This window comes from Pelophylax lessonae (assembly GCF_965119305.1).
Source record: "Pelophylax lessonae genome assembly, chromosome: 2".
In the NCBI taxonomy this organism is placed as follows: domain Eukaryota; kingdom Metazoa; phylum Chordata; class Amphibia; order Anura; family Ranidae; genus Pelophylax; species Pelophylax lessonae.
The window spans coordinates 701,922,444-701,949,980 of record NC_138769.1 but is presented as its reverse complement, the minus strand read 5'-3'; the positions used below and the strand labels follow the sequence as shown (position 1 = coordinate 701,949,980).

The following is a 27,537-nucleotide window of genomic DNA, read 5'->3' as shown; positions in this document are numbered from 1 at the left end:
AATGGTTAAGTGCCAATATTTTGGTGGAAACAGCCATTATGTACAATGATTAAGTGCCAACATCAGTAGAACTATAAAATGTAGTCATATTGTCATTGAGAGCTTCGTGGGCAAAAATCTAAAAAGGACAATCAGGCCTTGTGGAATGATGCAGAGCAACCTGGGATAAGATTCCCACATAGGAGGGCATCTTTCCAAGAAGCACAATCTTATTGCAGTCAGTGACTGACAAAACTTCAGTTGATTTCCAGAACCTCTGACTCAGAGAGGCCAACCTTGGTCTTGTATTTATCAAAGAGCTTCTGTAGGGAGGTCAGATACATGCTGTGGTAGAGGTCCACATCCTTCTGGCTTGGCTGTTCTATTTTGGGGACAGTAATGGGTTCTCCAACTGAAAGGAAAGAAGTTCTGTTAGTCATCCAATCTACTTTGCATAGGAAATACTGAGACAATTGAGTAGAATCCGTGATCATTTTTAAACCTCAAGCATAATGCCTTGTACACACGCATCAATAGTTGGCCGTGAATTTTCGGCCAACATTTTCAGGCTTGTTAGTATGGTGCTTTCGACAACCGACTTTTCGGCCGAATAAAATCTGGTGTGCAGGCTATAAAATTTTTGTTGGCCATCAACACAACGGCCAATTTTTTGTCAGTCAGTACAGATTTCGGAAGACAAAAATCTGATGAGCAAGACTGGGCATGCTCAGAGAAGAAAAAACACACGGAAAGTAAACGAGCACATGACATCACTTCTGAAGTAGAATTTTGTTGGCCGAGAAAATTCGTGTGCAGTCTAGGCACATTCCAACCAACAAAACACAACTCTGGACAAAAGTTGGCCGATAATCGTTGCGTGTGTACGAGGCATAAGAAATACTGAAAATTGCAAGCAAAGTGATGTCTTCAGCTAAGGAAATGGTCATTGGCAACCTTTCCTCCTGAAGAGCCCAACCATTTGTGATGGTCAATACTCTAAATCCACATCCAGATAAGACTTCGACTTCTTGACTTGTAGATTTATAGTGCAGAAAGTACCAAATCCAAAAGATCAGCTAAACATTTTGGGAGGAAATACTACTCCAGCTTCCCCTTTTGTGCTGGGCTTGTGCAAAAACCAAGACCGCTATCTCAGCTGTAAGATAACACCACAAGTGAAACCCTGCAGCAGTATTTCCCCAGGAAAGTATTTTTGCTCTAATATGCTATATAACACATTAGTTAACATTTGATTACATGTAGACTCATTTCCATGAACTTACCAACAGTGGTGATTGGGTTGGAATATGGAACCAACCCCCAGCTCTCCGCAGAAAAGAAACCACAACCATGGAAGACACAAGGGGCAAATCCAATATATTTCTGGAATTTCTTTTGAACCCAGCGGCCCCAGGAACCTTCTTCAAACACCACCTGCTTATAAACTTCATTCTCCCCAAATGAGTAGACTGGCACCAGATCAGCACTGTAAATAGAGAAGAACTAAGCATAAGAATTGTACAACTACTTCATGTTTATAGATCAGATCTCAAAAGATCAGATGATAAAACGCCCCTTCCTTTTCAGGAAGAGGCTTTACGAGATCTTAAAGTGTACTTTGTTAGACATTGTGTTTGAGTTTTCATTGGTGTCTTTGTCCCCATCTCTTTAGCCAAAGCTCCCCAGCTATTCACTTGACCAATACTGCAAAAATGGATTTCTGACAACTGTATGCATGTGCTTATTTTTAGTATATCAACTTTTTTGCAAGCCTCTTGTCTCCACATTTACCTGGAGATTAAACTGAAATGTGACAGACAGGGGTGTCATTTTCCAACTAGTGATCGACCCGATGTTTTTTTGTTGCCGAAACCGATATTTTGGCCAATGCATATCGGCCGATATTTTTGTACTTTTACTTCATTTTTTTTTTTTTTTATTTGACAGGTACTCTTATGGAGGGATCTGGGGGGGGGGGGAGGGGCGGAGGGGCAGGGGTCTAAAACCCTTCCTCTGAACTTAAAGGCATTTAAATGCTGCCATATTTTTTTTTTTTATCTGGCGCCAGTACCCAGAAGTGATGTCATGATACCACTTCCAGGTTTTTCCATGGAGACCCGATCAGGGCGAAATGCCGCTTTGATCAAGACCGACGGCCATGCAGTCTGGTTGCCCGGGTCTCCTGGTGGGAAGGGAGACCCGGGTGAGCCGCGAATAAATGTCCCCTTCCGCTCCTTGTAATGACAGCCGAGCGGCTTCTGAGCCGCATCGGTCGTCATTACAAGATAGCCGACCTTCGGCTATGGACGCTGGTACCTAGCTGCAGACATCACTCCGGTACTAGCACTTTCCCAAAATATTGGCCACCTTGGTGGCTGATTCTGATATAATTGGGGGGAAAGTGCAGATCGGCCCTTATATAAAATATATATCGGCTTTGCCAATAAGCAGTCACTCTAGTTCTAACCCTTCCACACGAACCATTTTGGCTCTCAAGGTCTTAGGGTTCACACCATAGAAACAGTTCAGATTTACCACGTTCCAATATGGGAAAAAAATAAATAATAAATGCGCAGCATGTTCTACTTTTTCCCAGAACTGGAAAGGAATGGTGTGAACTACACTAACTGAAAACTATATAACCTACTATCCACGCATTTTTTGTGTGTCAAAAAAAAAAAAAAACAAAAACAAAAAAAAACAAAAACACATTGGACTGCATGTGGTGTGAACTAGCCCTTCAAGCATATCAAACCCAAGATCGATCAAAAATGTTATATATTGTAACTTAGTCCTTGGGTCTGGTGCTGCATTACATATTTTAATTTGGAGCCCAATAAAACCTCCTGTTCTAGGATGACAATGCTTACTTGCTGTATGGTTTCTATTGGAGAGCATGGCTTTCATCCCAAAACAGGAAGTGAAATGGGAATATAGATATTAAGTAGTCCTAACACTTCTGGATAACATGGTTTCTCAGAACTGCATATTTAACTGGTATTTTTTAGAAGAAAGAAAGAAAGAAAGAAAGAAAGAAAGAAAGAAAGAAAGAAAGAAAGAAAGAAAGAAAATAATAAGTTCATTGTAAAAAGTATTCTATATAAATATATTTTAAAAAAAACTAGGAGTAAATAGTGATCTTATTACAGACACCTCATGCATTTTCTGCTTACCCGTGCTGAAGTGCAATCTTCACAAATCCTTTCCTCTGCTTTAGAGTCACCACATTTTTCCCAGGCTGGCAGTCTAGGGATTCTGCAGCACCACCAACAACTATCACCACAGCATTTCCGGTCCCGTTTTTGGAGAGGATGTAGTCTATAGTGTCACGGTCCACTGGGCAAATTCCTGGTGAAAAAGCATCCCAAGGTTTATGTAGGTGCCAACATTTCTCACATATTACGACCAATATGGGTGAATAGCATTACTCTTGCTTGTGCTTTGGTCCCAGCCCCATCTCTGTTCAGGCATTGGCCAAGCATATGATCACTTTATGACTATAGGACATTCATTTTTCTTAGCATTATGATGGATTTGGTAATAAGGTATGCAATAAGGTATAATTACTAAAAAGGCAAGTCTAGCAATCTTGATCCAGGTTACAAAGGTCTACTTCATGACCTTGGACTATGCAGCAACACAGATCAAAGCTGGAGAATGGCTGGCAATACTCCAAAGTTAAAATACTCTGGGAAACACTGGAGCAGAGCCACAGCTGAAGGTCCTCTGTTGACTAGGGCTGCAACTAATTATATGCCTCACTTTTTTTTGGATTATGAAAATAAATTTAGTTTAGAAAAAATTACTGTTTCTTTACAATTATGAAGAACAGTTCTTCTGTGGCTTTGCAATTGCGCTACTTCAGCGTGATTTTAAAGCCGCAGATCAGTGAAATTTGGACCTCCGATTACACTGAAGCTTGTGACTTCATTTAACAGAACTCCATGGAATCGAAAAAAAAGGTATCAGGTTTTTGCATTGGAGCACCCTTTCCAGCAATCTATACAATGAAAAACCGGGATATTTAGTTCACGTATGGTCCATACAGAATTTGTATTGTTAATATGTGGTCACACCCCTTTAGCACTTGATAAATACATGAACAAGCTTTTGGGGTTTGAGCACAGGTATATCTTTTCTCACTATATAGCTGGTTAATTGTATTTACCACTGCATAGAGAGATTCCAGAATACTTTTTTTTTAAAACCCAAAACACAATTTATTCTTGAATCTCTATGCAGTGGTAAATACAATTAACCAGCTATAGGGTGAGAAAAGATACCTGTGCTCAAACCCCAAAAGTTTGTACATTTATCAAGTGCTAAAAGGGCATGACCACATATTAATACAAATTCTGTATGGACTATACGTGAACTAAATATTCGTTTTTCATTGTATAGTTTGCTGGAAAGGTTGCTCTTATACTAAAAAGGATACCTTTTTTGCGATTCTATTGACTTGCATGGAGTTCTGTTAAATGAAGTCACAAGCTGCAATGAAATCAGGGAGATCCAAATTGTACTGATCTGCGGCTTTAAAATCACGCTGAAGTAGCGCAATTGCAAAGCCACAGAATAACTTTTCTTCATAATTAAAACAGTAATAATTATTTATTTTTTTTTAATGAAAGAAGAAGTCACGACAATAAAAATAGGTATCAGTAATTGACATCGGGAGTGCTTGAGAAAAAGTATCAGTACTCGCACTTCTCTTCTGGGGTGCCCCGTCGGCGCTTCTTGCTCCTCCTGTCCTAAGAGTGCCCCTATAGCAAGCCACAAAGTATAATATAGAGTTCCCCTATAGCAAGGTAAAATAAAACTGCCTTTAGAATCACTTCCTTCTTGCCAGGACTACTTGTCCCATGAGGCATTGCTCCTCACATTCACAAGCTTACCGACATGTATGGAGGGTAGGAATGGGCTCGGGCGTGTTCTGGATCCCGCCAGGATGAAGACATTGCACACGGCTAATCGTAGGCAGTGAGACAGATCCTGATCCACAGCTGCACAGATCGGGAAAGGTCTCACTGCTTGTGACTAGCCGTGTGCAAGGTCAGCTTCCTGGCAGGATCCCGAACACGCCCGAGCCCATCTCTAATGGAGGGTGTACTGAGCTGTATGTGTGCTACACTGTGTATACCGACTTGTATGGATGGTGGTGTACTGAGCTGTAGGTGTGCTGCACTATGTATACTGACATGTATGGTGTACTGAGCTGTAGGTGTGCTGCACTATGTATACTGACATGTATGGTGTACTGAGCTGTAGGTGTGCTGCACTATGTATACTGACATGTACTGAGCTGTAGGTGTGCTGCACTATGTATACTGACATGTACTGAGCTGTAGGTGTGCTGCACTATGTATACCGACATGTACTGAGCTGTAGGTGTGCTGCACTATGTATACCGACATGTACTGAGCTGTAGGTGTGCTGCACTATGTATACCGACATGTATGGTGTACGGAGCTGTAGGTGTGCTGCACTATGTATACTGACATGTACTGAGCTGTATATGCGCTGCACTGGATTTTCTGATATGTAAACAAATAATGCATTCTGTATGCAGGTCAACTAAGCAATTGTGAAAATCGTTGACAACCATTTTCATAATCAGTTGTTGCAGCCCTGTTGACTTAAATCTTATTTTATTTTCAACTCTTGCTTAAAATTAGAGAAATTGGTTCAAAACCTCTAGGTAATGGCTTGATCTAAACACTGAAGTCAGGCTTACCTCCAGACATCAGGTAGTCTCTTAGCACTGGCATTCGGAAGTTACCAGCTAGCGTGGCAAGGTATGGCCTTATCCCAGGGAACTTCTTGGAAACACCAGTAGCCTCTGTGCCGAAGTTACAAAATGCACTCAAACACATGATACCATGAGGGTGATAGCCAAAGATGTAGTTGCGGCTGGGAAGAAGATTGTGAGTTTTCACAAGCTGAAAAAAAAAAAAAAAAAAAAAATTATTTATTATTATTATTATTATTATATTAATTATTATTATTATATTAATTATTATTATTATTATTATTATTATTATTAATTATCATTTTTATTTTTATTATTATTATTATTATTATTATAATATTCTTTAACCAAGAAATCAAGATAATATAAAAGTTGGAAGAGTAACTTTGCTACAGGAGTGATCCTGGTGCATGAATAAAACTGTCATTACTCAGTGTATGCAACATTTAGCAAGTTTGGATACGCTTTGCTACCCATAAGCCATAACCAACTGTTAAAATCACAATACAGTACAAGAATACAGTGACCACTAACCTAGCCTCTTTCACATGCTAAGAGTAATGAAAAAAGCCCTCTAGCAGTAAAAAGCAGAGCCTTAAAAGTATTCCTGGCAAATAATAATTGTGCCCTACAACCAAGGACCCAAATCGGTAGCACCTAGATAAGGACACATGTGAACCATTCATGGCCAAGTGGCAAAGGCACCTCTATGGAACCCTATTTAGCAGCATCTGTCATCAAGTGACAAAGTTCAACATCATAAAAAAATAAAAAGAAAAGCTTAAAAACAAGATAAGACAATTGCTCAACTTGGGAATTTCTGCCTTGTCCCGATAAAGTGCCACTGCTATTACACCCTATGTAGCAAGATGATGGCACCCAATATACAAAGTAGTAAGATGGCATCCAATATACAAAGATCAGAATTGACCACTTCAGCCGAAATTTAGATCTATTGGGCTGAAAAACACTTTCACTGCAGTTGTGTTGCAGTAAATGTCACATTAGACTATTACAGCTCCAGCACATGTTTTGCATCTCACCACCGTGCACGATGTTGCGGAAAATGGTGCGCATGCATTTTGTGATGTATTGGTGCATTGCCAGCCTATTCATTTGAATAGACTGCCTTAATGAAACATGTTTAATACATTTAAAAAAGACCCCAACAATACAAAAAAAAAAAAAAAAAAAACTCACCCTAGGTAAATGCTGCATCTGTCCCCCACCACTTCGAAGACTGAGAACTGAGCAATCAAAGATCACTGATCACTCAGTTCTTGGTCTACTCTTCACTGAGCAGAAAGCTGGTAATTGTCAAGTCACCAGCTTTGTTCTACCCCTCCAGCACTCACTGAATCACCGGGCTGTGCAGGGGGCAGGAGTGAATCGTGACTCAGACTGTCACACTGCAAAGACAAAAAAAAAAAGGAACATAGCCCTTTTTCACAATGTACACTACATGTGGTCAGGGCCAGCGCTACCAATAGGCGAACTAGGCAGCCACAACCACTGGTTTCCCCAAGACTGGGACGGGGGACACGTTGCCCTGGACGCAGCAGTTTCATTGGGAGGAAGGGGCCAGTGACCATAGGAGGATCTACCACCGGGGCTCCCCTGCCATCATTTGTTTCGCCTTTGTCAAGGACAAATCCGGGAGTAGAAGAGGCGTCCTCCCTCTCCAGCCTCCTCGCATCACAAGCAGCAAAAAATCCAGTCTGTTGGATCACCTGAACCCAGCACCCTGACAGACATCTGGTCTGCCCATACTGTGCGGTACGTGCCAGGGATTGGATGGGACGTCACCTGGGGAATTTTTATCCATGTGTGGAAATGAGGAGCTGGGACAGCTGTCACTCAGCAGCCTGCTGGATCCCCCATCTGGAGATTTGTCCTGGAGCAGTATGACACCACTCATGTCCCACGCTTAATTCATCACTCCGATGGATTGGAGCCTGCGTGAAGCTAGGTAAAGTCTCCATACACCAACACATCTCCCTGCAAGAAGGACACATGGCACAAGGCTTCACCATGGCTGCACGTGAAGTGCTGGGGGGGGGGTCACCTTTCATGTGTACTGCTGGGTGATCAGAGGCTGGGGACACCTTACATGTTTTCCCATTTTAATATTTTCTACAATTTTTTTGTGGTGTATGGTTGTGTGTTGGCTGCTGCATACTAGGACATGTGTTGGTGACCACCAGGTTATAGAACATTTTAAAGGCTCACAATAAATGGACCAGCATAAGAAAAAAAAAAAAAAGCTTCCAGATTAGAAAACTGTTCAGTGAACCTTGGTTACTTCCCCACCAGGCTAGTAGACCTGGGATGTATTGCAGTTACTTTGGGATGAACATGTAGAAGGAAGAGGTCACCTCCATAGCTCCCTTTTTCCACCCACTTGAAACCAAATCCCTATGTTCCTCCTAGACTTTGAAAAGGGGTTACTTGTTTGTTACACTACACCTTCCATCCAACCTCTGAAAACCAGTATTTAAGAAAGAAATTCCTCTTTGCAACATAAAGTGAAAAAGGAAAAAAGCCCTTGCGGGTTTAACCAACTTTTTTCCAAATTTAAGTCTTCATGGTCAACATAGCTAAGGGCATGGAAGAGATGTCCTTCACCTACATACATTGTGCTGAAGAGGTTTTCAAACCTCAAAGTGGGGGAGTTTTGCCACCAAACAATCCGTGATTAAGGCCAGTATTACCATTATATGCTGGAGGAGCTCAATGGGAGTTTTTGCCATGTACAGCTGCATCTATCAAGGCCAAAGATGATCAAATACAAGGATTTCTATTTTACTTTACACACCACACCCGAATCCCCTTATCTAGAAGCCCAAGGCCAAAGCAATTAAAAAAGGAAGCTCTGTTTACACTTCATTCTTTATCATTTGGATTAAAAGGTCATTATCACTCCTTGTGGAAAACAAATTCTCACCCTGTAAGAACAACGTACAAAGTACAAACTGACACGGAGCTATGCATTCAATCTACAGACACAAAACACTAAAGTATAATGAGCAACTACAGTGCGTCACCAACTTGACCTGATGACTCCTATCTTATGTTGCAAGTGAAAAACCTCCACCTTTATTGCAATTCTCCATATCACCACTTTAGGGTGCCACTGAGAACCACTAAACTGTCCAATCGGTGTGCTGCAAGTGCAAACTGATGCATGCGAAAGGGAGTTTAGCACAAGACATCAACCTACCCGTATTGGGAAGTAGTCTCGAAAATACCTCCAGACTGCCCAATTCCTGACCCATGTGGATCTTCGGCCACCTGTGAAAATGAAATGGTATTTGTTTTAGCTGCAGAATACACAGGAAATGCAAAAATATGCAGTTTACTACAATTACGTGTACGTCAGACATTTCCCAAATAAACACCCAGACCTCACCTCCCCATCTAAAGCATGTCCAATATATATTATATACCTTATTTTCTTGAAGAAAAAAAAATGGCTTGCTACTGTTACTTCACCAGGTTTAGAAAATTATTGCAGGGGTAACGACTAGGAGTTCCGTTTCCATTGACATAGGTGCTGAGTGAGAGGTAGAGAATAGGTGGAGTTCTATAGTCCAGAGGGCAGAGCTGCCAACATGGCTAAGAATTTCAGTGCAGCAAAAAGCCACTCTCAGCCCAAGCAGAGGTTAGGCACACAATGGATAAGTCAAGAGGCATTTCTCCTGTACTTGCAGTATTTTATAGGGATATGTACTGAAGTGTAATAACCTGGACCTAAGGTGCCACTCCTTCACTGGCCAAGATGCCACAGAGTCCCACCAGCAACAGAGCTAAACTTCACTTTGCTGATGAACTAGAAAAAACAAAATGCAGCTATGCTACCAGTTATACATGATCTACAAGGGCAAATACAACAGTGTTTATTACTTTAAAGTGGTTCTAAAGCTTTAAGGTTTTGTATATAGGTGCAAAACTTTCTATGTTGCAGCTGCCCCCCCAGACCCCCTCCCACTTTCCTTACTGGAGCCCATCCAATCCAGCGATGTGCACAAGAGCATCGGCTCCCGCAGCTGTCTCCTCACTGGACAGAATGATAGGCCAATCCAATGACACGGGAGCAGGGCAGAGTCCTGCTGTGTCAATGGATGCAGCAGTGGGACTCGGGAGCAAGCATACACTGGTGTCCCCCAGGGAAAGATTGAGAGAGGCCTGGAGCACCAGCGGGGGACCCCAGAAGGATTGGGGCTGCCTTTGTGCAAAACCGTTGCACAGGGTAAATATAGGCAGGTTTGTTTGTTTTTTATAATATAAACTGAAGCTTTAGGGTTCATTCACACTAGCGCGACTTGTCAGGAGACTTGGTCGCCTGACAAGTCGTGGTCGGTCGCCTGCCATTGATTATCACAGGACCCGTTCTAATAGGAGCGACACAAGTCGCTCCGACTTAGAAAAAGGGTCCTGTACTACTTTGGGGCGACCTGGAGGCAACTTGCATTGACTTCAATTATATGAATTCACAGGTCGCCCCAGCAAGTCGTGTCGCCCCTGTCTGAATGGGCTCTTATAACCACTTAGACTAAAACTTTAACAGCCAAACATTTAATAAAGGTTACATTCATGATCAGCGTGCAAGTCATGACAACTAAGCATGCCAAAAATAAATTTTTATAAGCGATTGAGCCCCATTTTCATTTGACAAAGGAGCTTACCTTTGTTGGGGGTATTCCAGTCAAACACCAGCCAGGAGACATACAGGGCAGCAATCAGCCAACAGTCAGTGCAGAAAATGTAGATCAGGATCACAGTACAGGCAACCCCTGGAAGATGCAGAACAGAAGAGTTAGGATACAAAGATGGTGAAACCATTCTCAGGCCCTGAAAATAATGGGACATTCGTAAAAACGGTTCCTCACTAATTTATTACTAACTGCACACAGGGGAAAAAAAAAAAAAAAATGAATTCATTTTTTTCTTCCCCTAGCCTTACCTTCCTCTAACTTTCATCTAATGACCCTGCCAGTTACACTTCTGGTGACAATCCCTACTTAATGTTCTGCACAGAAATGAATCATTGTCACCCCATCTAAAATTATAAGTGTTGAAAAAACTAACACCCTAGGACAAGAAGTGTTAGGCTACAGAACACCTCCCCCTCCTATTTTCCCTAGGGTGAGGGGTGGTGTTCTGTAGTCCCACTTAGATAACTGGGATTACTGCTAACTGATAAGATTTCTGGCAGGCAGGCAGGATCAACTATTCATTTTACAATTTTCAAAATAAACACATTTTTCAAATTGTATATTTTCCAGCCAAAGGGAGCAGTAAGGGTAGTTTATGGGTAAGTAGAACTAAAAGCAATAGGAATATGGGAGGGTTACAAGTTTGACATCTGTCTCTTAGGGGACCATTTCCCTTCACTTCCTGTCTCATAGCCAAAACAGGAAGTGAGGAAATCCCAGGGTGGTGCCAGTAGTCGTGTCTCCATTGGATTTACCCTCTGACTGTTCTGGTGTCAACCTAAAGGTTACAATTCATTTACCTTCCCTTAAGTCCCCTGCAGAAAAAGTATAGGAATTCCCTACAATGTCTTTATACAGAGATGCTTCATGCCCACTGGAAGTTAATATTAGGCTTGCAGTAAAATTGGCTCACAATGGGCATGAGTAGGAATGAAGCAATGGGGTTGATTTCCTAAAACTAGTGTGCAAAACCTGGTGCAGCTCTGCATGGGAGCCAATCCGCTTCCAACGTCAGCCATGACAAAACCTGGAAGCGCTTTGATGTCTATGCAGAGCTGCACCAGATTTTGCACGCTCCGGTTTTAGTAAGTCAACCCCAATGGATCCTTCCTAATGCATTGAAGGCTTAACCTATGGTCACTATTCAGCCATATTAACAGCAGGGTGAGAATGTAGCATGGGTAAGGCCACAATCCTACAAGACCATTCCTGCTGTACATACATATCCCTACTGCGCAATTTGGTTGCAGCTTTCCATTTACAAGCATACCATTAGAAGGCTACACAAAAATTTTGATGGTAGCTTTTATCAGTACACCTTTTTATAATGAAAACTTGTTACCCAGAGTACTTTGCTGCTAACCTCAAAAAACCAACCTCTTACCCATAATGAGGAAGCTGATGACCCATTGTAAGACTGAGATGATCTGAAGATGTCTTTCCACCTGAGACTTTGAAAACCAAGGAATGGTCGGCAAGTCCTGCACAGCTGAGAGGAGGCTGGATCCAGTCCCTAGAAGATGAAGCCACAATTAAATACACCCAATATTTTAAAAAAAGGTGCAGTTTTACACTCTAAAAATCCTAAAGAAAAGGGTCACCCAAAAAAAAAAAAAAAAAAAAAAAAAAAAAAAAAAACTTTCCATATTCCATCATCAAGTCACCTCCACACGGAGGACCCAAGTGCCGAGAATCTTTCCGACATTCCCTACTGTGCTGTGTACATGTTGTGAGAACAGCTTTATGGACATTAGAGTGTAATACTCCAGGACCAATATGATCCTTCAGAATGGTCCTATAGGGCTAGGGACCAGTATTGATGGTTCATTGTTGTCGTCCAAGGCCATGGGCCAACAGGATAGTTCAGTGTTGTCCACTTTGTGCCATTCATTGGTCAGTAGAATACAAGTTAGAAAATAAATAAAAATGTGTGGTTGTTTATGGTCAGTTGTACATCATGTTTTTCATGGCAACCAGATACACTTGGGTTCTGATTAAAAAGAGAAAAAAAAAAAAAAAAAAAAGTAAAATGAACACCTTTTCTAGCTTTTGCCCAACCTGCAGCAGTTAGTTGCTGATCTGTTCAATGGACTTTGCAGAAGCAACTACAATCAGGATGGTGTTAGACGGGGACATGGCTCAGTCATTAAACCAGTGGGAATGTTTCACAAGGAATAAACAGAGTCCCAGACTTCACACATTGGACTCTGCCTTCAAGCCGCTCTGATCAGCTTAAGTCCTACATAGTTCCGGCTCCACCATTTCATTGCCATACAGCAACAGTCTACTGTCACTGTGTTGCGACATGTTTAGAGCTTTTTTTGTAGTTACTGAAAACGTTTTTTTTTTTTATATAAAAGGCCTTTCAAATATAAATTTCTAGATTTCTAGGAACTTGGAGAATATGCTGTCAACACAGACTAATAAGAACATCTGTCAATGTTTAACAGTTGTACAACTCAAGTTGTCTGTGCAACAGGGGATTTCTAAAGCCTCGTACATACGAGTCGAAATTCGGCCGGGAAATTTCGTCCAACGACCGATCTGCCGATTTTCGGATTGTTCGTATGATGCTTCCGACAACCGACTGACTTTTTGGTCGAAAAAAATTCTGGTGTGCAGACTATAACATTTTTGTCCTCCGTCAAAACACGTCCGATTTTCGTGCAGTCAGTACAGATTTCAACAGGGAAAAATCTTATGAGCAAGTCTGGGCATGATCAGAGAAGAAAGAACACAAAGAAAGCAATCCAACACATGACATCACTTCTGAAGTAGAATTCTGTCGTGCGGGAAAATTCGTGTGCAGTCTAGAGCACATTCCAACCAACAAAACACCACTCTGGACAAAAGACGGACGACCGGTCGGCGGAAATTCGTTGTGTGTGTGTACGAGGCTTTAAGCTTTCAACACACCAAGAGGACAACTGCTGTGGGAGAGGAGCCCAATTTATGTTGAATTGCAGCAGGGGTTATAAGTTGACAATTTAATGCCAATTCGTACCCCTAAACTTAACCCTCCTAATTTTAGCCAAGGATGCTGGCATCTTGGCCTCTGATCTTCAATTGCCTTGTTGCTGCATATGAGATTAGTTGTGCCACCAGCCATTGGATAGTTTGGTTGAGAGCACCAGCAATGTAACAGGTACATTGCTGGCATGTGTCGGTGTTCTGCTAAAACGCCAACTTCGCCAAAATCTGCAACCACGTCACTTCTGGTGACTCTCCAGCAGCAATAACTGGAGATTGACAGTTGGTGTTTTCACAGAACAGGCGGCATCGTATACACTACGGTTCATGCTATAACCAGTGGACATTGTTAGTCCGCCCGCTGGTAACCAACATGGACACATACAAGGCGGCGACAGCTAGCGGGCAGACTAACAATGTCCACTCAGTGTATATACACTGCCAGTGTTCTGTGAAAACACCAACTGTTTGAAATCTTCAATTATTGCTGCTGTAGAGTCCCCAGAAGTGACGTGGTTGGAAATTTTGGAGAGCTGAAGTTTTCGGCAGAACACTGGTAATGTAACAGTTTATTGAATCTTAAATCAATGGGTTTAGTTGTCCTTTAGTTCTCTTATGACCGGGTTACTTTACAGACACCATTTACCAGAGGATGAGAGCCAATAGGACCAGGATCCCCCATTGTTCTCCAGATTTGTAGTGGGAAGGTATACCCTATATGTTTCTGCATATACATTGTACAGGTCATCTATCCTTTGCAGACGACACCAATTACAGAGAAAATTCCTTTCTGGTAAAGTTTGGTGCAGCAAACATGGGGCCCCCAGCTGAAGGTTGGACTCCCCTGGTACAAACTTTTTGAAATATTGCCAAATGCAAACATGACCTTTATTAACTTCATAAATATCACTCAAGCGTCTCAAATTGGCTTTCGGTGCCAGTAAGTGTCAGGGAGAAACTTTATGGTGTACAGCCGCAGGCATGGAAATCGTGTTCATTAACCCCCCCCCCCCCCCCCCCCATGGGCACAGCTACAGTATTTCTGCACACAGAATAAGCAATGAATGCTGTCAAGTATCACCAGAAGAATTAAAAAAAATTGGACCCTGAAGACGGATTCATAGAAGCCCATAAAGGATCACTTGCACAAGTAGGCATCTTGGAAAGAGCAAACCGTTCAATTGGGCGTGAAGGAATAAGTGCTCTTATACTGTTTAAATGAGCTAAATGCAAACAAAAACAGGTGTGCAAAGTCTTAAAAGTTATTTACTTTAACAAAAATCAGCCACAACCCAAGTAGAAAAGCCTGTTCCCTTCCATTATTCTGCCTTACTCTGTGGGGAAGCAGTGGCCTCTATGCAGAGGTCAGACGCACCCCCTGCCAGCAGTGTCCAATCAGCAGGAAGTGTGAGCTTTGTGGAATGCAGAGCTATAGGTCTGACCTCTGGACAGACCACTCCTCCACACACAGAGAATGAGGATCCCATTGCAGCATGCTGGCAGGTGACAGGCTTTTCTACTCTGGCTGTGGCAGCCTTAGAAAGAAAACCAATAGTAAGATACTGAACAGCTTTCGTTTTGATTCACCTGAAATGAATTTAGCGGATTTGATTGAACAGGTGACTGGTCACCAGACACAGATGCACTAGTTTCATTGTAGGCTCTCTGCGCCAATATCAATGAGCCCTAAAGACTTGTTCACATCTATACAATATGTTGTACTTGTATATTCAGGATTGCACTGAAGAAACATTTTAGGTCTGCATAACATTGCATGCATTTTATATATGATCAGATCTCATGGCGATCAGACCTTCCATTGGCAAAAATGCATACAAAAAGCATATGACAGTCTTAAGCCTCGTACACCCGATCAGATTATCGGACGAACTTTTGTCTTTTTTGTTGCATGCTAGTCTCATATGGAAAGTGAAGGTTACTTTCATACGAAAATTCTCGTACGACAGAATTCAACTCCAGAAGTGATGTCATGTGTTGAATAGTTTTTTATGTGTTCTTTCACTTGAGCAGTGGCGGCTGGTGCTCCATGTGCCGGGGGGGGGAGGGGGCAGCAGACAGACCACACCCTACCCCCACCCCCCCCCCCCCCAGACCACACCAGCTCCAGCCCGCACATCATGCCTCCCCCTGACCTGTGGAGGGCGGGCAGTGGCGGCTTCCCCCTCAGTCTCCTCCGTGGGTCAGGCTTCCCCTGCGTCTCCTCCCTCCTCCTTCGCCAATAGGATGGCTTCTCCTTTCGGCCATTCAGGAAATGGGTATCAGGACCCGCTTCCTGATGGCCAGGAGGAGAATCGAGGACAATAGCGAATACTCATTCGCTATTGTCACACAACTGGGTGGGCTCAGGGTGCAGTGCTCTGCGCCCCGAACACACCCTTTGTTGAAGCCCATTAGAGCCTCTGGCTCTAATCACGTGCTTAAAAAAAAAAAAAAAAACAAAAAAAAAAAAAAAAACACCCATTGGAATCCATGTGTCCAGCGCCCTGCATGTAGATTAGGGGGCTGGATGCATGATGGGGGCAGCGCCCCTGTGCCCCCATTGGACGGGCCACCACTGTTTATGGACAAAAACTGTACTAAAAACAAAAATCGGATGTTGGGTATACGTACGATAAAAATTTTATAGCCTGCACCTTCAGCTTTTGTCGTACAAAAATTTGTAATCGGCTGTCAAACGCACCATACTAATGATCCGAAAAAAAAAAAAAATCGGCAGATCGTTTGGACGAAATTTTTAATATATATGTGGCTGTCCTGCAACCATGTGTAAAGCACACTGTTGCAGTGCAGTGATGCAGCATTTACAGGGTTAAAGCAGCCAGTGAAACGGTGACAGACATATTGCCTCCTCTTGCCCGATAATGGCTCCGATATGCCAGGGATTGCATTTTAGGGGGTTGGAAAGGTCTGCCGTATATGAAAACGAGCCCCAAGGCCTACACTAGGCATGTATGCCTTCATACAGTTTTCCTGTTGCCATGGCAACACTGGCAGGCAAACGTAAAAGCACAGCTAGGTACTGCAGGCTCCAACACCTCAGAACAACCCTGAGGTTAGGAAACTCCATCCCCGGTCTGTATTCACAGTGGTCTGTAGTGAAAACAGATTAGGGCAATAGCATTAATTTCTACCAGCTTCAGGTAACATTCCCAATTTCATATGGTCTTCTGCAGCATATCCCCAGCTAGAAATGGATCCTGTCCACACTGGCCGTCATTTCCTCTATTAGGTCTACAGAGAGTCCTCTCAAGTATGCCATATGCATTATGTAAAACCCTTTGGTGATGTCAGGGGCCATATTTGAGGCCCCCCCCTTTAGTTCAAAGGTTGACAACCACTGATCTAGAGCAGTGGTCCCCCTATCCTTTCAGACCTCACAGACCACTCAACTCACAATTTCGAATCCCGCAGAACATGAATTTTACACACCTCACACACTGCTCCTGGTCTCTGCCCCCTTCCCCCTGGAGCACGCTGCTGCCATAATACATACTGCTCCGCCTTTCTGCCCCCTGGATCACACTGCTGCCTTCTACACACAAATATGCTCTAGCTCCCTGTTCTCTTGCTACCTGGATCACACTGCTGCTACACAGTGCTCTGGCTCTCTGCCCCCTTCCCATCTGGATCACACTGCTGCCACACACACAGCTCTGGCTCCCAGTTCTCTTCTACCTGGATCACACTGCTGCCTTATACACACACAGTGCTCTGGCTCTCCGCCCCCTTCCCCCTGGATCACACTGCTGCCTTCTATACACATTCACAGTGCTCCGGCTCTCCGCCCCCCTTCCCCCTGGATCACACAGCTGCCTTATACACACACACACACACAGTGCTCCGGCTCTCCGCCCCCCTTCCCCCTGGATCACACAGCTGCCTTATACACACACACTGCTCCAGCCACACACACACACTGCTCCAGCTCTCATCTTTCCCACCTGAATCACACTGCTGCCTCACACACTGCTCTGGTTCTCTGCCCCCCTCTTCCTGGATCACACTGCTGCCTTATACACACATTTCTTGCACTTCCCCTGCACTCTGCATCACACTGCTGCCTTATATAAACTCACCATTGGATCTCACCTTATCCAGCCATGTGCTTGAGCTCCATGCTCCCTCCCAGTCTAAATCAGCGCTGCCATTGGAAGTCCTCTCCCATCTCCCGCTCTCTGCACCTCCCTCCGAGTTCCCCAGAACTACAGAGGAGGCATCAGGTATTAATGCACGCTGACAGTATTGACTGTCAGCATGCGTTGAGAACACTGGAAACATTTGGCGGTCTACATCTGCAACAATGTTATTTGTGGCAGAACCCCTGGGGACCACCAAAACTTTCTCATGGACCGTCAGTGGTTGGCGACGGCTGTTTAATTAGAACCAAGTCAGGAAAAGTGTCGGTTGGTAATTTCAGAGCAGCTTAAACAGTGAGAACAAGCGAATAGCTGCCCCTCTTCTACAGCCAACTTTACTTTTTCTGCTTACTTCAGAAGGAACTAGAAGCAGATATTATATAAACAGTCCCCAAATACATGAATTCACCAAGCACAAATATATCAAAGCACGTGACACAAGCCACATTTTACACCCATATCCCTTCTGCGAGGTTGAGGAAAGAAAATAGAAAAATACTCATGGTCACTCTTTGACTAGTAGCTGAGCAGGCCCAAAGCAAAAATAAAAATGGCTCCCAAGTGCAATGGGGGCTTTTCTGCTTATACAGAAGTGGTTGTGTAAGTCCGCAGTATATAGCAGATAGATGACAAATGTTAGGCTATGCTTACAGTTGTAAGAAATATATGTAAAGCCAATGCATTATTTGGCTAGAGTAGGAAGGGTTAGAACCCCAATCAGGGTAATTTTTACTGCATGTTTTCATGGAGAGTTCCCGTCACATCCTGTGTAACCACTTCTGGACCGGAAGATTTTTCCCCCTTTACCAGGCCATTTTTGCGATTCGGCACTGCGTTTCTTTAATGGACAATTGCACGGTTGTGCGGCGCTGTACCCAAATAAAAATGGATATACCTTTTTTTCCCCACAGGTAGAGCTTTTTTTTTTTTTTCAAATATATATTTTATTTTAAAGATTGAACAAAAGGCAAGTATAGTACAAGGTAATCAAAACAGTCCAATAACAGTAGAGCTTTTTGATGGTATGTGATCACCTTCACTTTCTGCTATAGAACATTTCCAATAAAAAAATAAAAATCTAATTCTCGTTTTAGGCCAATTAGTATTCTCCCACATTTTTTCCCCCACAAAAAAAAATCCCAATAAGTGTATATTGATGGGAAAACTTGAGCAAATCAGTCTACAAACAAATGGAAAGATTTGTCATTTTTTTCTAGTAATGGCGATGATCAGATTTTTAGCAGGACTGACATTGCGGTGGACAGATCGGACCCCTAACTGACATTTTTGACACTTTAGGGGGGACCAGTGACATTACTACAGTAATCAGTGCGAAAAATATGCACTGTTACTGTAATAATGACACTGGCAGGGAAAGGGTTTAACACCAGGGGTAATCAAAGGGTTAAGTGTGTCCCTAGTGGGTGTTTTCTAACTGTGTGGTGGATGGACTTCTGGAACGAACACAGAGACCTGTGTTCCTACATAGCAGGAACACAGGATCCCTGTGTTCATTGCTGACAGATCAGCGGTCTGCCGTGTTTACAACAGCAGACCATCGTTCTGTCTCCATGGGGAGCGATCGCGGGTGCCTGGCAGGAGTTGCGGCCGCCGGCCCCGCAGATTAGCTTCCCATCTATTGCCCTTTTTCCTAGAGGTGAACGCGCACCCCCACAATAGCTCCTGCAAAGCGACGTATGGGTACATCCTTTTGCAGGAACCTGCCGAACTGCCGCCGTATATCTGCGGTGGCTGGTTAGCAAGCAGTTAAGGAGGCACATCAGGGAGTGAGGAAATCCCGTAGTGTAAAAAGCGCAACCAATCAACATCAACTATTTTTAATTCCAAGGCCCCTTTTTACACAGAGTGGAATCACTCGGCGGACTCTGCTAGCTCAGTGGGGATCGCTCCGTTGTTCCCCCGCTGAGCAGGTGGATGGTGATCTGTCTCCGGTCGCTGATACGGACCGGTCAGAGCTGGGGCAGACTGGCAACTTTCAGCCCAGGGGACAAGTACAAACCAGAGGCACACGGTGCAGAGACTCAGCCCCCCTTCCACTCTCCCTCTCTTCCCGGCCTCCTTCTGACCCCCATTCCAGGCTGAAGCTCCGCTCCAGGTACTCTCTACTCACTGGCCGAATCTGGTTTCCCCACCTGACCAGCAGGGGCGGTTGGGGGGGAGCGGGGACAGTTCAGTCAGGGCTGGCTGGAGGAGGAGAGTCTCCAGTGAGGCATGGAACCGGCCTCTGCTCGGACATAGCTTACACCATCCATGCTGGGGGGGGGGGGCAGCAATCTGTCCTTGTCTTAATCCCACCCTCAGTAGGTCAGCGGTGGGGACTTTTTACTTCTCATCACCAGGAATCCTTTAGGCATGTCTGTGGCAGAAGCAGTGCAGCCTTTTTATGGGGCATCAAGAGTGGCCCAGGTGGCAATTGCCCCCCTGCCACCTGGCCCAGTCCTCCCCTGGGTCAGAGTCCCACTCTCCTCTATGGGGAGATCGGATGAAAAACAGACAGCATGACCATTTTCATCCGATCCGAACCGCTGGTTGGATGGTGAGCGTTATCACTATGTCCGTTTTAAGCGGATCTTGTCGGATCGGATGACAGACTGGTGTCAGCGGACACATCTCTGCTGACATCCTCCTCCCCATAAAGGAGAATGGGTGGCCCGATCAGGTCCGTCTGAAAAACAGATAGGCGGACCGGATTGATCCATAAATCAAGAAATGGTGACCGAACACCAAAAACTGAAATCAAAATGTAGGAGTAATTTTATTCTTCATCACAGGCATCAATACAGGACTGTTAAGACATGGGACAGGTAAAAGGGTTACGCGTTTCACAACAAGTTGCTTACTCAAAACCATACCAACCCGATTGGTCTGTGTGATCGTGTTTAAGGGGCCTAATGCTGCCAGCATTAGTAAAATTGATAGGAAAGCATATCATTTATTACATAGTCAGGTTGAAGACACAAATCCATCTAGCCCAACCAACAAAAAAAAAAAGAAAAAAAAGGAAATTAGGAAAAAAAGCGCCTTTTCCCTCCAAAATCGTGCGCAGAGGCAAACGCATACGCAAGTCACGCCCACATATGAAAACTGTTCAAACCACACGTGTGAGGCATCACTGCAATAGTTTGAGTGAGAGCAATAATTTTAGCACAAGACCGCCTCTAACTCTAAACAGGTAACCTGTAAAAAATTTGAAAGCGTTGCGTATGGAGATTTTAAAGTACCGTAGTTTGTCGCCATTCCATGAGCGTGTGCAATTTTGAAGCGTGACAGGTTACTTCAATTTACTCTGCGTTTCATTATCTTTCACATTATACAAAAGAGATAAATAAATTGGGCTAACTTTACGTTTTTGCATTTCTAGGACCGCTGGGCAAATATGGTGCGAGAAAGTATTGCAATGATCGCCATTTTATTCTCTAGGGTCTCTGCAAAAAAAATATAAATGTTTTGGGGTTCCAAGTCATTTTTTAACAAAAAATACTGGTTTTAACTTTTAAACAACAAAGTGTCAGAAATAGGCTTAGGGCTCTTTCACACGGTCCGCTCCGTAGGCGGATCCGTGTTGCTCAGCGGGGATCGATCCGCGATCCCCGCTGAGCCGGGCTGATGACAGCTCAGTCTCTGCTTGCAGAGCGGAGAGGGAGGTGTCTCAGCCCCCACTGCCCTCTATGGGGGATCGGATGAGAGAGGACCGCTTGTCCGCTCTCATCAGATCCGATCACTGAACGGATGGAAAAATAGGGTTTCCATCCGTCCAGATTTCAAGTACAGGATCGGATGCGGACGGCAGCGGGTGTCAGCGGAGGTGTCTCCGCTGACACCTGCTGCCCCATAGAGCTGCATGGAGGATCCGATCATATAGACCTAAAAAACTGACAGGCGGATCTGATCGGATCGCCCATGTGAAAGAGCCCTTAGTCCTTAGGTGGTTAAGGAAAGGCGGTATGGGATCAGTTCTATAGCGCTTTCAGCACTTCAGTCTGAAAATGCAAACTGCCTGGCTGGGGCCAATTCAACTACTTTTTCAAGTCACTGACTTGCAGTAAGCATGTCACCAGGGTTAGAATGCCAGAAGTACTGAAGCTACTGGACCAGCAGGACAGCCAAGCTACAAGCATTTTTGCTAAACGGCAGTCTACATTTGCACATTGTACCTACAACATGTACGCTTATGTGTAATGTGAACATGCATTCTTAAATGCACTGCCCCCCCCCCCCCCAAATGTAGTCCTATGTGCTGCAGTGGGTTGTGATTCATTACGAAACACTACACAAAAATGCAATAGGTCTTTTTTTGTGCTGCATTGATGTGAACCACGGCCATTGGACATTTTAGCACATCCCCTTGCTCTTGCGCTCGGCAGCGCTGCTGGTGTGAATGAGTCTAATAGTCTACACATCTCATTAGACCGTAGTAATCTCTTTAAGCCTCGGTTTCCACTAGTGCGGCTACGAAGTCGTGCTACTTTTAGCACGACTTCGTAGCGAAAGTAAACCGCGGCTTCAGTTAGACTTGTCGCGCTCAAAAGTAGTACACGATTTACTTTTGAGGGCGCGGCAACTGAAGCCGCGGCAGTGGAAATGGGCCCCATTGAAAACAATGGGTTTTGACTTGCTGTGCGACTTGACATGTGTCAAGTCACACCGCAAGTCGCAGTAGTGGAAACCGAGCCTTACTAGACCTCCACTGTTTATTTCATGAGGTCTCATTAGCTGAAGAACAACAACTTTATAAATATTTATAAGCTGGGATACTTTTACTAAATGTGTCACGCTACCCAAGCCGAGCGACTGTTGTAGCTGTCAGATGGTAAGCTGGCTAACTGTTTATCCAAGTCTAGAAGAAAACAAATTTTTATTAGACTGTTAATGCAGAACCATCTCCGCTCCTCCTGTTTGTGCAGAAGGTTTGTCCTGGATGCTCAACCAGCAGAGAAGGTGGGAAAGTAGGGATTGGCGTAATCCATGCACACTCTTGACAGGAAAGCTTCATAGCTGCAAACACTAGTGTGGTGGCTGTTTAAATAGCCCTTACCTGAACTTTGGGCTAAGTGAAGACACTTTAGAGCAACCATTGTCAACCAGAGTTCAGTGGAACCCTCGAGTTCCTCTAGAGCACATCTGTCAAACACAAGGCCCGGGGGCCAATTTCGGCCCTTCACGCCATTTCATGTGGCCCTTGCAGCCAGGGCTTTTTTTTTTAGCCAGAACGTGGTGGAACGCCATTCCACCACCTCTGGCTCTTGCCCCCTGCTCACCACTATCACTTGTAAACAGAAGCCTTCCTTATTTAAAAAAAGGACAGCTTTCCTCTTGGCAGCTCTCACAAATACCTGCCTGTCCTGCATGCACTCATGGCGTGGACAGGTGGCAAACAATTATCTCCCTGCTAGCACACTCCTGAACTCTGCACATAGCACACTCCTGAACTCTGCACACATATATTACAGATATCACTGGCCCTTTGAGGGAAACCACAATGCCAAAGTGGCCCTTTGATGAAATGGAGTTTGGCATCCCTGCTCTAGAGCGGTGCTGTCCAAACGGCAGTCCTTTGTTTGCCTTTATCCAGCCCTTGGGGCACAATTCACCGACACCAACAATGGGCCATTATTGCCACTGGGCACTACTCCCACTCCCCTAAAGTCTAAAGGACAGTAAACTGGCTCTTTTTGACCAATGCTCTAGGAGGTTGCTAGGGGAACAAAACTGCCCAAAAAAAAAAAAGGAAGTTATACTTTAAGTGACTCGTTCCCCAGCTCCTCTTGCACTAATTGGCACTTTTGAGGAGCCTGGGGGTGCAGGTACCTGAGTTTGATGGTACCCACTTCCATTCTGAAAAATATATAAATCAACGAACCCTCAGGCTTCCACCAAATTCAGCCCCCCCCAAAAAACACCCCAACTAGGGTTCTAACCCTTCCCTAATCTATCCAAACAAAAACATTTTGGATTGAGACAAACTTTATGAACTGTAAGCTAAACTCCCTGGAACGTAAGGGATTCAGGAATCACTCACTTATTGCCCAGTGGGATAAATCCTCCTAAGGACAGTCCCTTATTCCAGTGTTTCTCAACCTTTTTTAGTCAAGGCACCCTTTCAAAATTATGGACGGTCTCAAGGCACCCAATTTCAAAATGTAAAAGCTGTTCTAATAGCTTTAGAGAGGGCATCAACATCCACATGTCCAAATAGGACACCCAAGGTTAGAGGCGATTTACAAAGTAAATACACTTTTGCAAACTGGTTCTGACTAGTATTCCGATGTTACTCTTCTCCATCGCTCAGCTAATGTGACTCCAACGCTGATGGGAGAGGGGCAGGGGAGGGTCAAACAAGGATGCTATGCAGGTGACTGACACCCTTTTTATCAACTGATGTGGTCATTGATTGTTATAATGCCGACAGATAGAAGGTTGTAATGGTGCACAATGAACACCTGTGACTTAGTGTAACTAAAAAGGGAGCCTTCATCCACAAACCAGCTTGTATACAGTTTTTTGGCAATTTTTAGACATTTTGCCAAAGCACCCCTGAATAAAAAAAAAAAAAAAAAAAAAAAAAAAAAAAAAAAACCTCAAGGCACCCTGGCTGAAAAAGGCTGCCCTATTCTGTCCCCAGTTACCTCCACTGCTGCACACTGTACCTTGGCAGGGATGAGGAAAGTCACAAAATACCCTGCGTGAACAAGACTTAAGAGGGAAAAAAAAAAAACCCATACACTGACAGGCTACTGAAGGTTCAGTGCTCCTTGCTTGGACTTTATATGAACTTTGATTTTGTGATGTTCATTTAAAATTGAACTCTAGAAAAAGTTCTGTTCATGTAAACACAGGGAAAAGAAGTCGTATTGTACATGCCCTTTGCAAGCTGATGAACTTTCTGGCAGAAGAACGCATGCTCCACTCTCACCCGGAAAGGACCAGTCATTATATTGTTTGACTGGTTACAGATGGGATACTGCCTGTCCTCCTGATTTGTGAACGGAACCCCGAGACATTCTGACCACACGCCTCCCACCAGAGGGTAACAGACCGACATTGATGAAGTGAAGTAGGTGTAAACCCAATCACTAAAACCTCATAAGTTAACATTTTAAAAGTTATACTCAATGTTTTTATACTGGGCACAAATTAAAATTTCTGGTGATCCTGCCATTATAGGCTTTATTTAGGAGCCCCCTGTTTTAAAAGGATAACGGTCTCCCAATTGCTCTCCTACAATACCACGTTCACAGATACCTGTGGTGTGGAGACTAAACATCCAAACCAACACATGACTGTCCAGGGTTGGTCCACTGTTGTCACCATCAGGAAGCTGGATTAGTTGGTTTGGAGAAGCCTTTCTCAACCCTATTACACTAGAAGAACCCCTAAAATAATTTTCAGGAGTTTGAGAACTTTTACTAAAAAAACTAATTCATGGGGTGGGGGGGTCAATGGGAAAAATGTCCCTTACGTTGGTGGCAAGTAGAAACAATGCAACCATTAGAGACAGCTAAAAGGATCATGCTGCTGGCTTAGCCAAGTGGCACTGGCTCTGGAACTATGCAGGCACCATCATATGGCAGGTCAATGGGTCACAGTTCAAGAACTCCTAGCTACCTCTCAAGCAACCCTGGTTGAGAATAACTGGTTTAAGAGGAAAGAGATGCAACCAACAGTGAATTTGGACAGGAAGTAAATGTGGTTGGAGAAAGATGAAGGACGAAATAGCAGTACAACTGTCACCCATTTAGGGTTTAGAGGAGCTATTCTCATTCAGTGTTCCATGGTTGCTAGGAGTGTCTTCAGCTGTGGCCAATGGGCCTCCCATAGGAGATGGATGCCGGAGCTGTGGCCGATGGGCCTCCCATAGGAGATGGATGCCGGAGCTGTGGCCGATGGGCCTCCCATAGGAGATGGATGCCGGAGCTGTGGCCGATGGGCCTCCCATAGGAGATGGATGCCGGAGCTGTGGCCGATGGGCCTCCCATAGGAGATGGATGCCGGAGCTGTGGCCGATGGGCCTCCCATAGGAGATGGATGCCTGAAAAGGTTCAACGGCCAAGACCACTTGGCAAAGTCAGAAGCATGATGCCACTAATGAAAATTTTAGCTAATTGTAAGGGTAGCATTCTTCCCACTGACCACCAGTTTTAGCATGTGTTCCCCTGCACAGCTTTAAAAGAGGACCCCCCCCCCCCCATTAAAAAAAAAAAAAAACCCCACACACGTAAAAGGGGAACAGACAAGTACTCTTGCCTAGGTGACTTCATTTGTACCAGTTTTTACCTGTCTGTTTTGCCTGGGATCCTGTTCCATTTTGAAAAATGTACTTCATACTGCATGAGAGGCTCACCTTGCACATGCATAGGTTGTAAGAAAAAGAACCCACCTCAACCTCCCAACAGAGTAGCAGGATAATATTAATGTAATGCCATAAAGCACATACGCTTCATTATGCGCATGCGCAGTATGACCATACTCCAAAATCTTGCAGTTTAGGTACGAGATTTCCCTGAAGGCATTGGGGACATTAACTTCCCAGAGGGCCTCAGCCACAGATTGCCTCTGGGAAGTCAATGTCACCACTGCCTTCAAGGAAACCAAAAAAAAAAAAAAAAAAAAAGTTTAGGAAAGCAGTAATGAGGATTTCCTATTAGCACGCAGAGATGCACGCTGGTGTCAATTTTAGGGAAGATGCTGGAATGTCCATTTTAAAACCCAACTTCGAGAATGAGAAAATCTACCTTTGCCCCCCCACCCTTGTACTACTATTGTTAAATGCTCATACCTAGGGAAAAGGCGATTTATGTACCCTAATGCCTGCTCCTGCGATCTCCTCTGAAGCTGTGGGCGATCTCTCTGTATCATTACATACAATGCAGGGATAATAACCCTGCATTGTATGTAGAGAAGGCAGGGGTGCGACTGGTCTGGAGGAGTACCTTAGAGGGGAGGCTTTGTGGAATCAGCCACATTGCTGGAGCGCAGAATAAGGGAAGAATTACACTTGCGATTTCATTGAGCTCCCTTAATACATGAGTGTTTAACATGCATTGCATTAGAACACAAATGGAAACGGCCCCTAATGCCATGGAGTCATTGACCTGAAAGGATTAGGCTATTAGTTTTCAAACCCAGCAACTAGCATTCTTATAAGGGATCAGCAATGGCCAACTTCTGATCTCTTTCCCTTAACAAAAGCAGATCAGAATTAGCACACAAGACATTGGGAACTGAATGCAACCTATTAAAGCAGATAGCCTGGACTATAAATAAAAAGGGGTAATAAAAGCTACAAGTTGCCCATCACCACACTTTATCAGGTCTCTGCTGCCCCTGGTTTTATATGCCAGGCTTTGCTGGTACTTGTAGTGCAACACAGACAGTTACCTGCAACTAACAAGTGCATCTAAAATGCCTGCAATACACTCCATGCATCTGATCCCATCCCTGTCACCCAGCACCCTCTCCAATGGAAGAGTCTGCACACCAGCAACAGAACGCAGACTCAACCAATAACACAATCTGGAGGCCAATGATAGAAAGCTCCAGAGAGTCCACAACCAGCTAAAAAAAAATGCTCTCTAGCAAATCCAATGACATCATCATGTAAGAGGGAAAAAAAAAAAAAAAAGTCAGACTATAGCACACCCCCCTGCACCTGCATACTGGTTATGTAATAAAAATGCAGATGATTAGAGTATTACAAGGCTTGAGCTCTGTGGCTTAATTGCTAATTAGGAACTGAAAGGGGGAATGCAGTTAACCTGTTCACTGCCAAAGCAATGATATGGTGCAAGCCATGGATTCATGCAGGGGTACTAGATGAGAGTATCTTGCTATAGGCTCTTACCTCTCAGGACCCCGGAGTAGGCAGCAATGATGGTCTTCATGGTGGAGGAGCTTCTGCTGGTGGTGGTGGTGGTAAATGAGCTCAGCTGTCACTCTCCTTTCCCCT

General features: G+C 44.1%; 1 protein-coding gene across 1 annotated transcript; it reads right to left on the bottom strand.

Annotated features, from left to right (window-relative positions):
- Window positions 1–27,537, bottom strand: DGAT2 (diacylglycerol O-acyltransferase 2). The gene is made up of 8 exons (XM_082246662.1): window positions 27,433–27,537; window positions 11,828–11,956; window positions 10,414–10,521; window positions 8,949–9,019; window positions 5,714–5,918; window positions 3,153–3,327; window positions 1,263–1,465; window positions 1–391 (listed from the first exon to the last, which is right to left on the bottom strand). The coding sequence occupies exons 1-8, from the start codon at window positions 27,470–27,472 to the stop codon at window positions 237–239; spliced, it is 1,086 nt and encodes a 361-aa protein (XP_082102788.1). The 5' UTR covers window positions 27,473–27,537; the 3' UTR covers window positions 1–236.

What these genes read in the sequence shown, in the direction of transcription:
- DGAT2 (XM_082246662.1), bottom strand. Translation starts at nt 27,472, where the DNA reads ATGAAGACCATCATTGCTGCCTACTCCGGGGTCCTGAGAG. An exon ending in GAGACTACTTCCCAATACGG is followed by an intron (nt 5,919 to 8,948) that starts GTAGGTTGATGT and finishes TTTTTTTTTCAG; the next exon opens with CTTGTGAAAACTCACAATCT. An exon ending in AGACTACCTGATGTCTGGAG is followed by an intron (nt 3,328 to 5,713) that starts GTAAGCCTGACT and finishes CTTTTTCACCAG; the next exon opens with GAATTTGCCCAGTGGACCGT.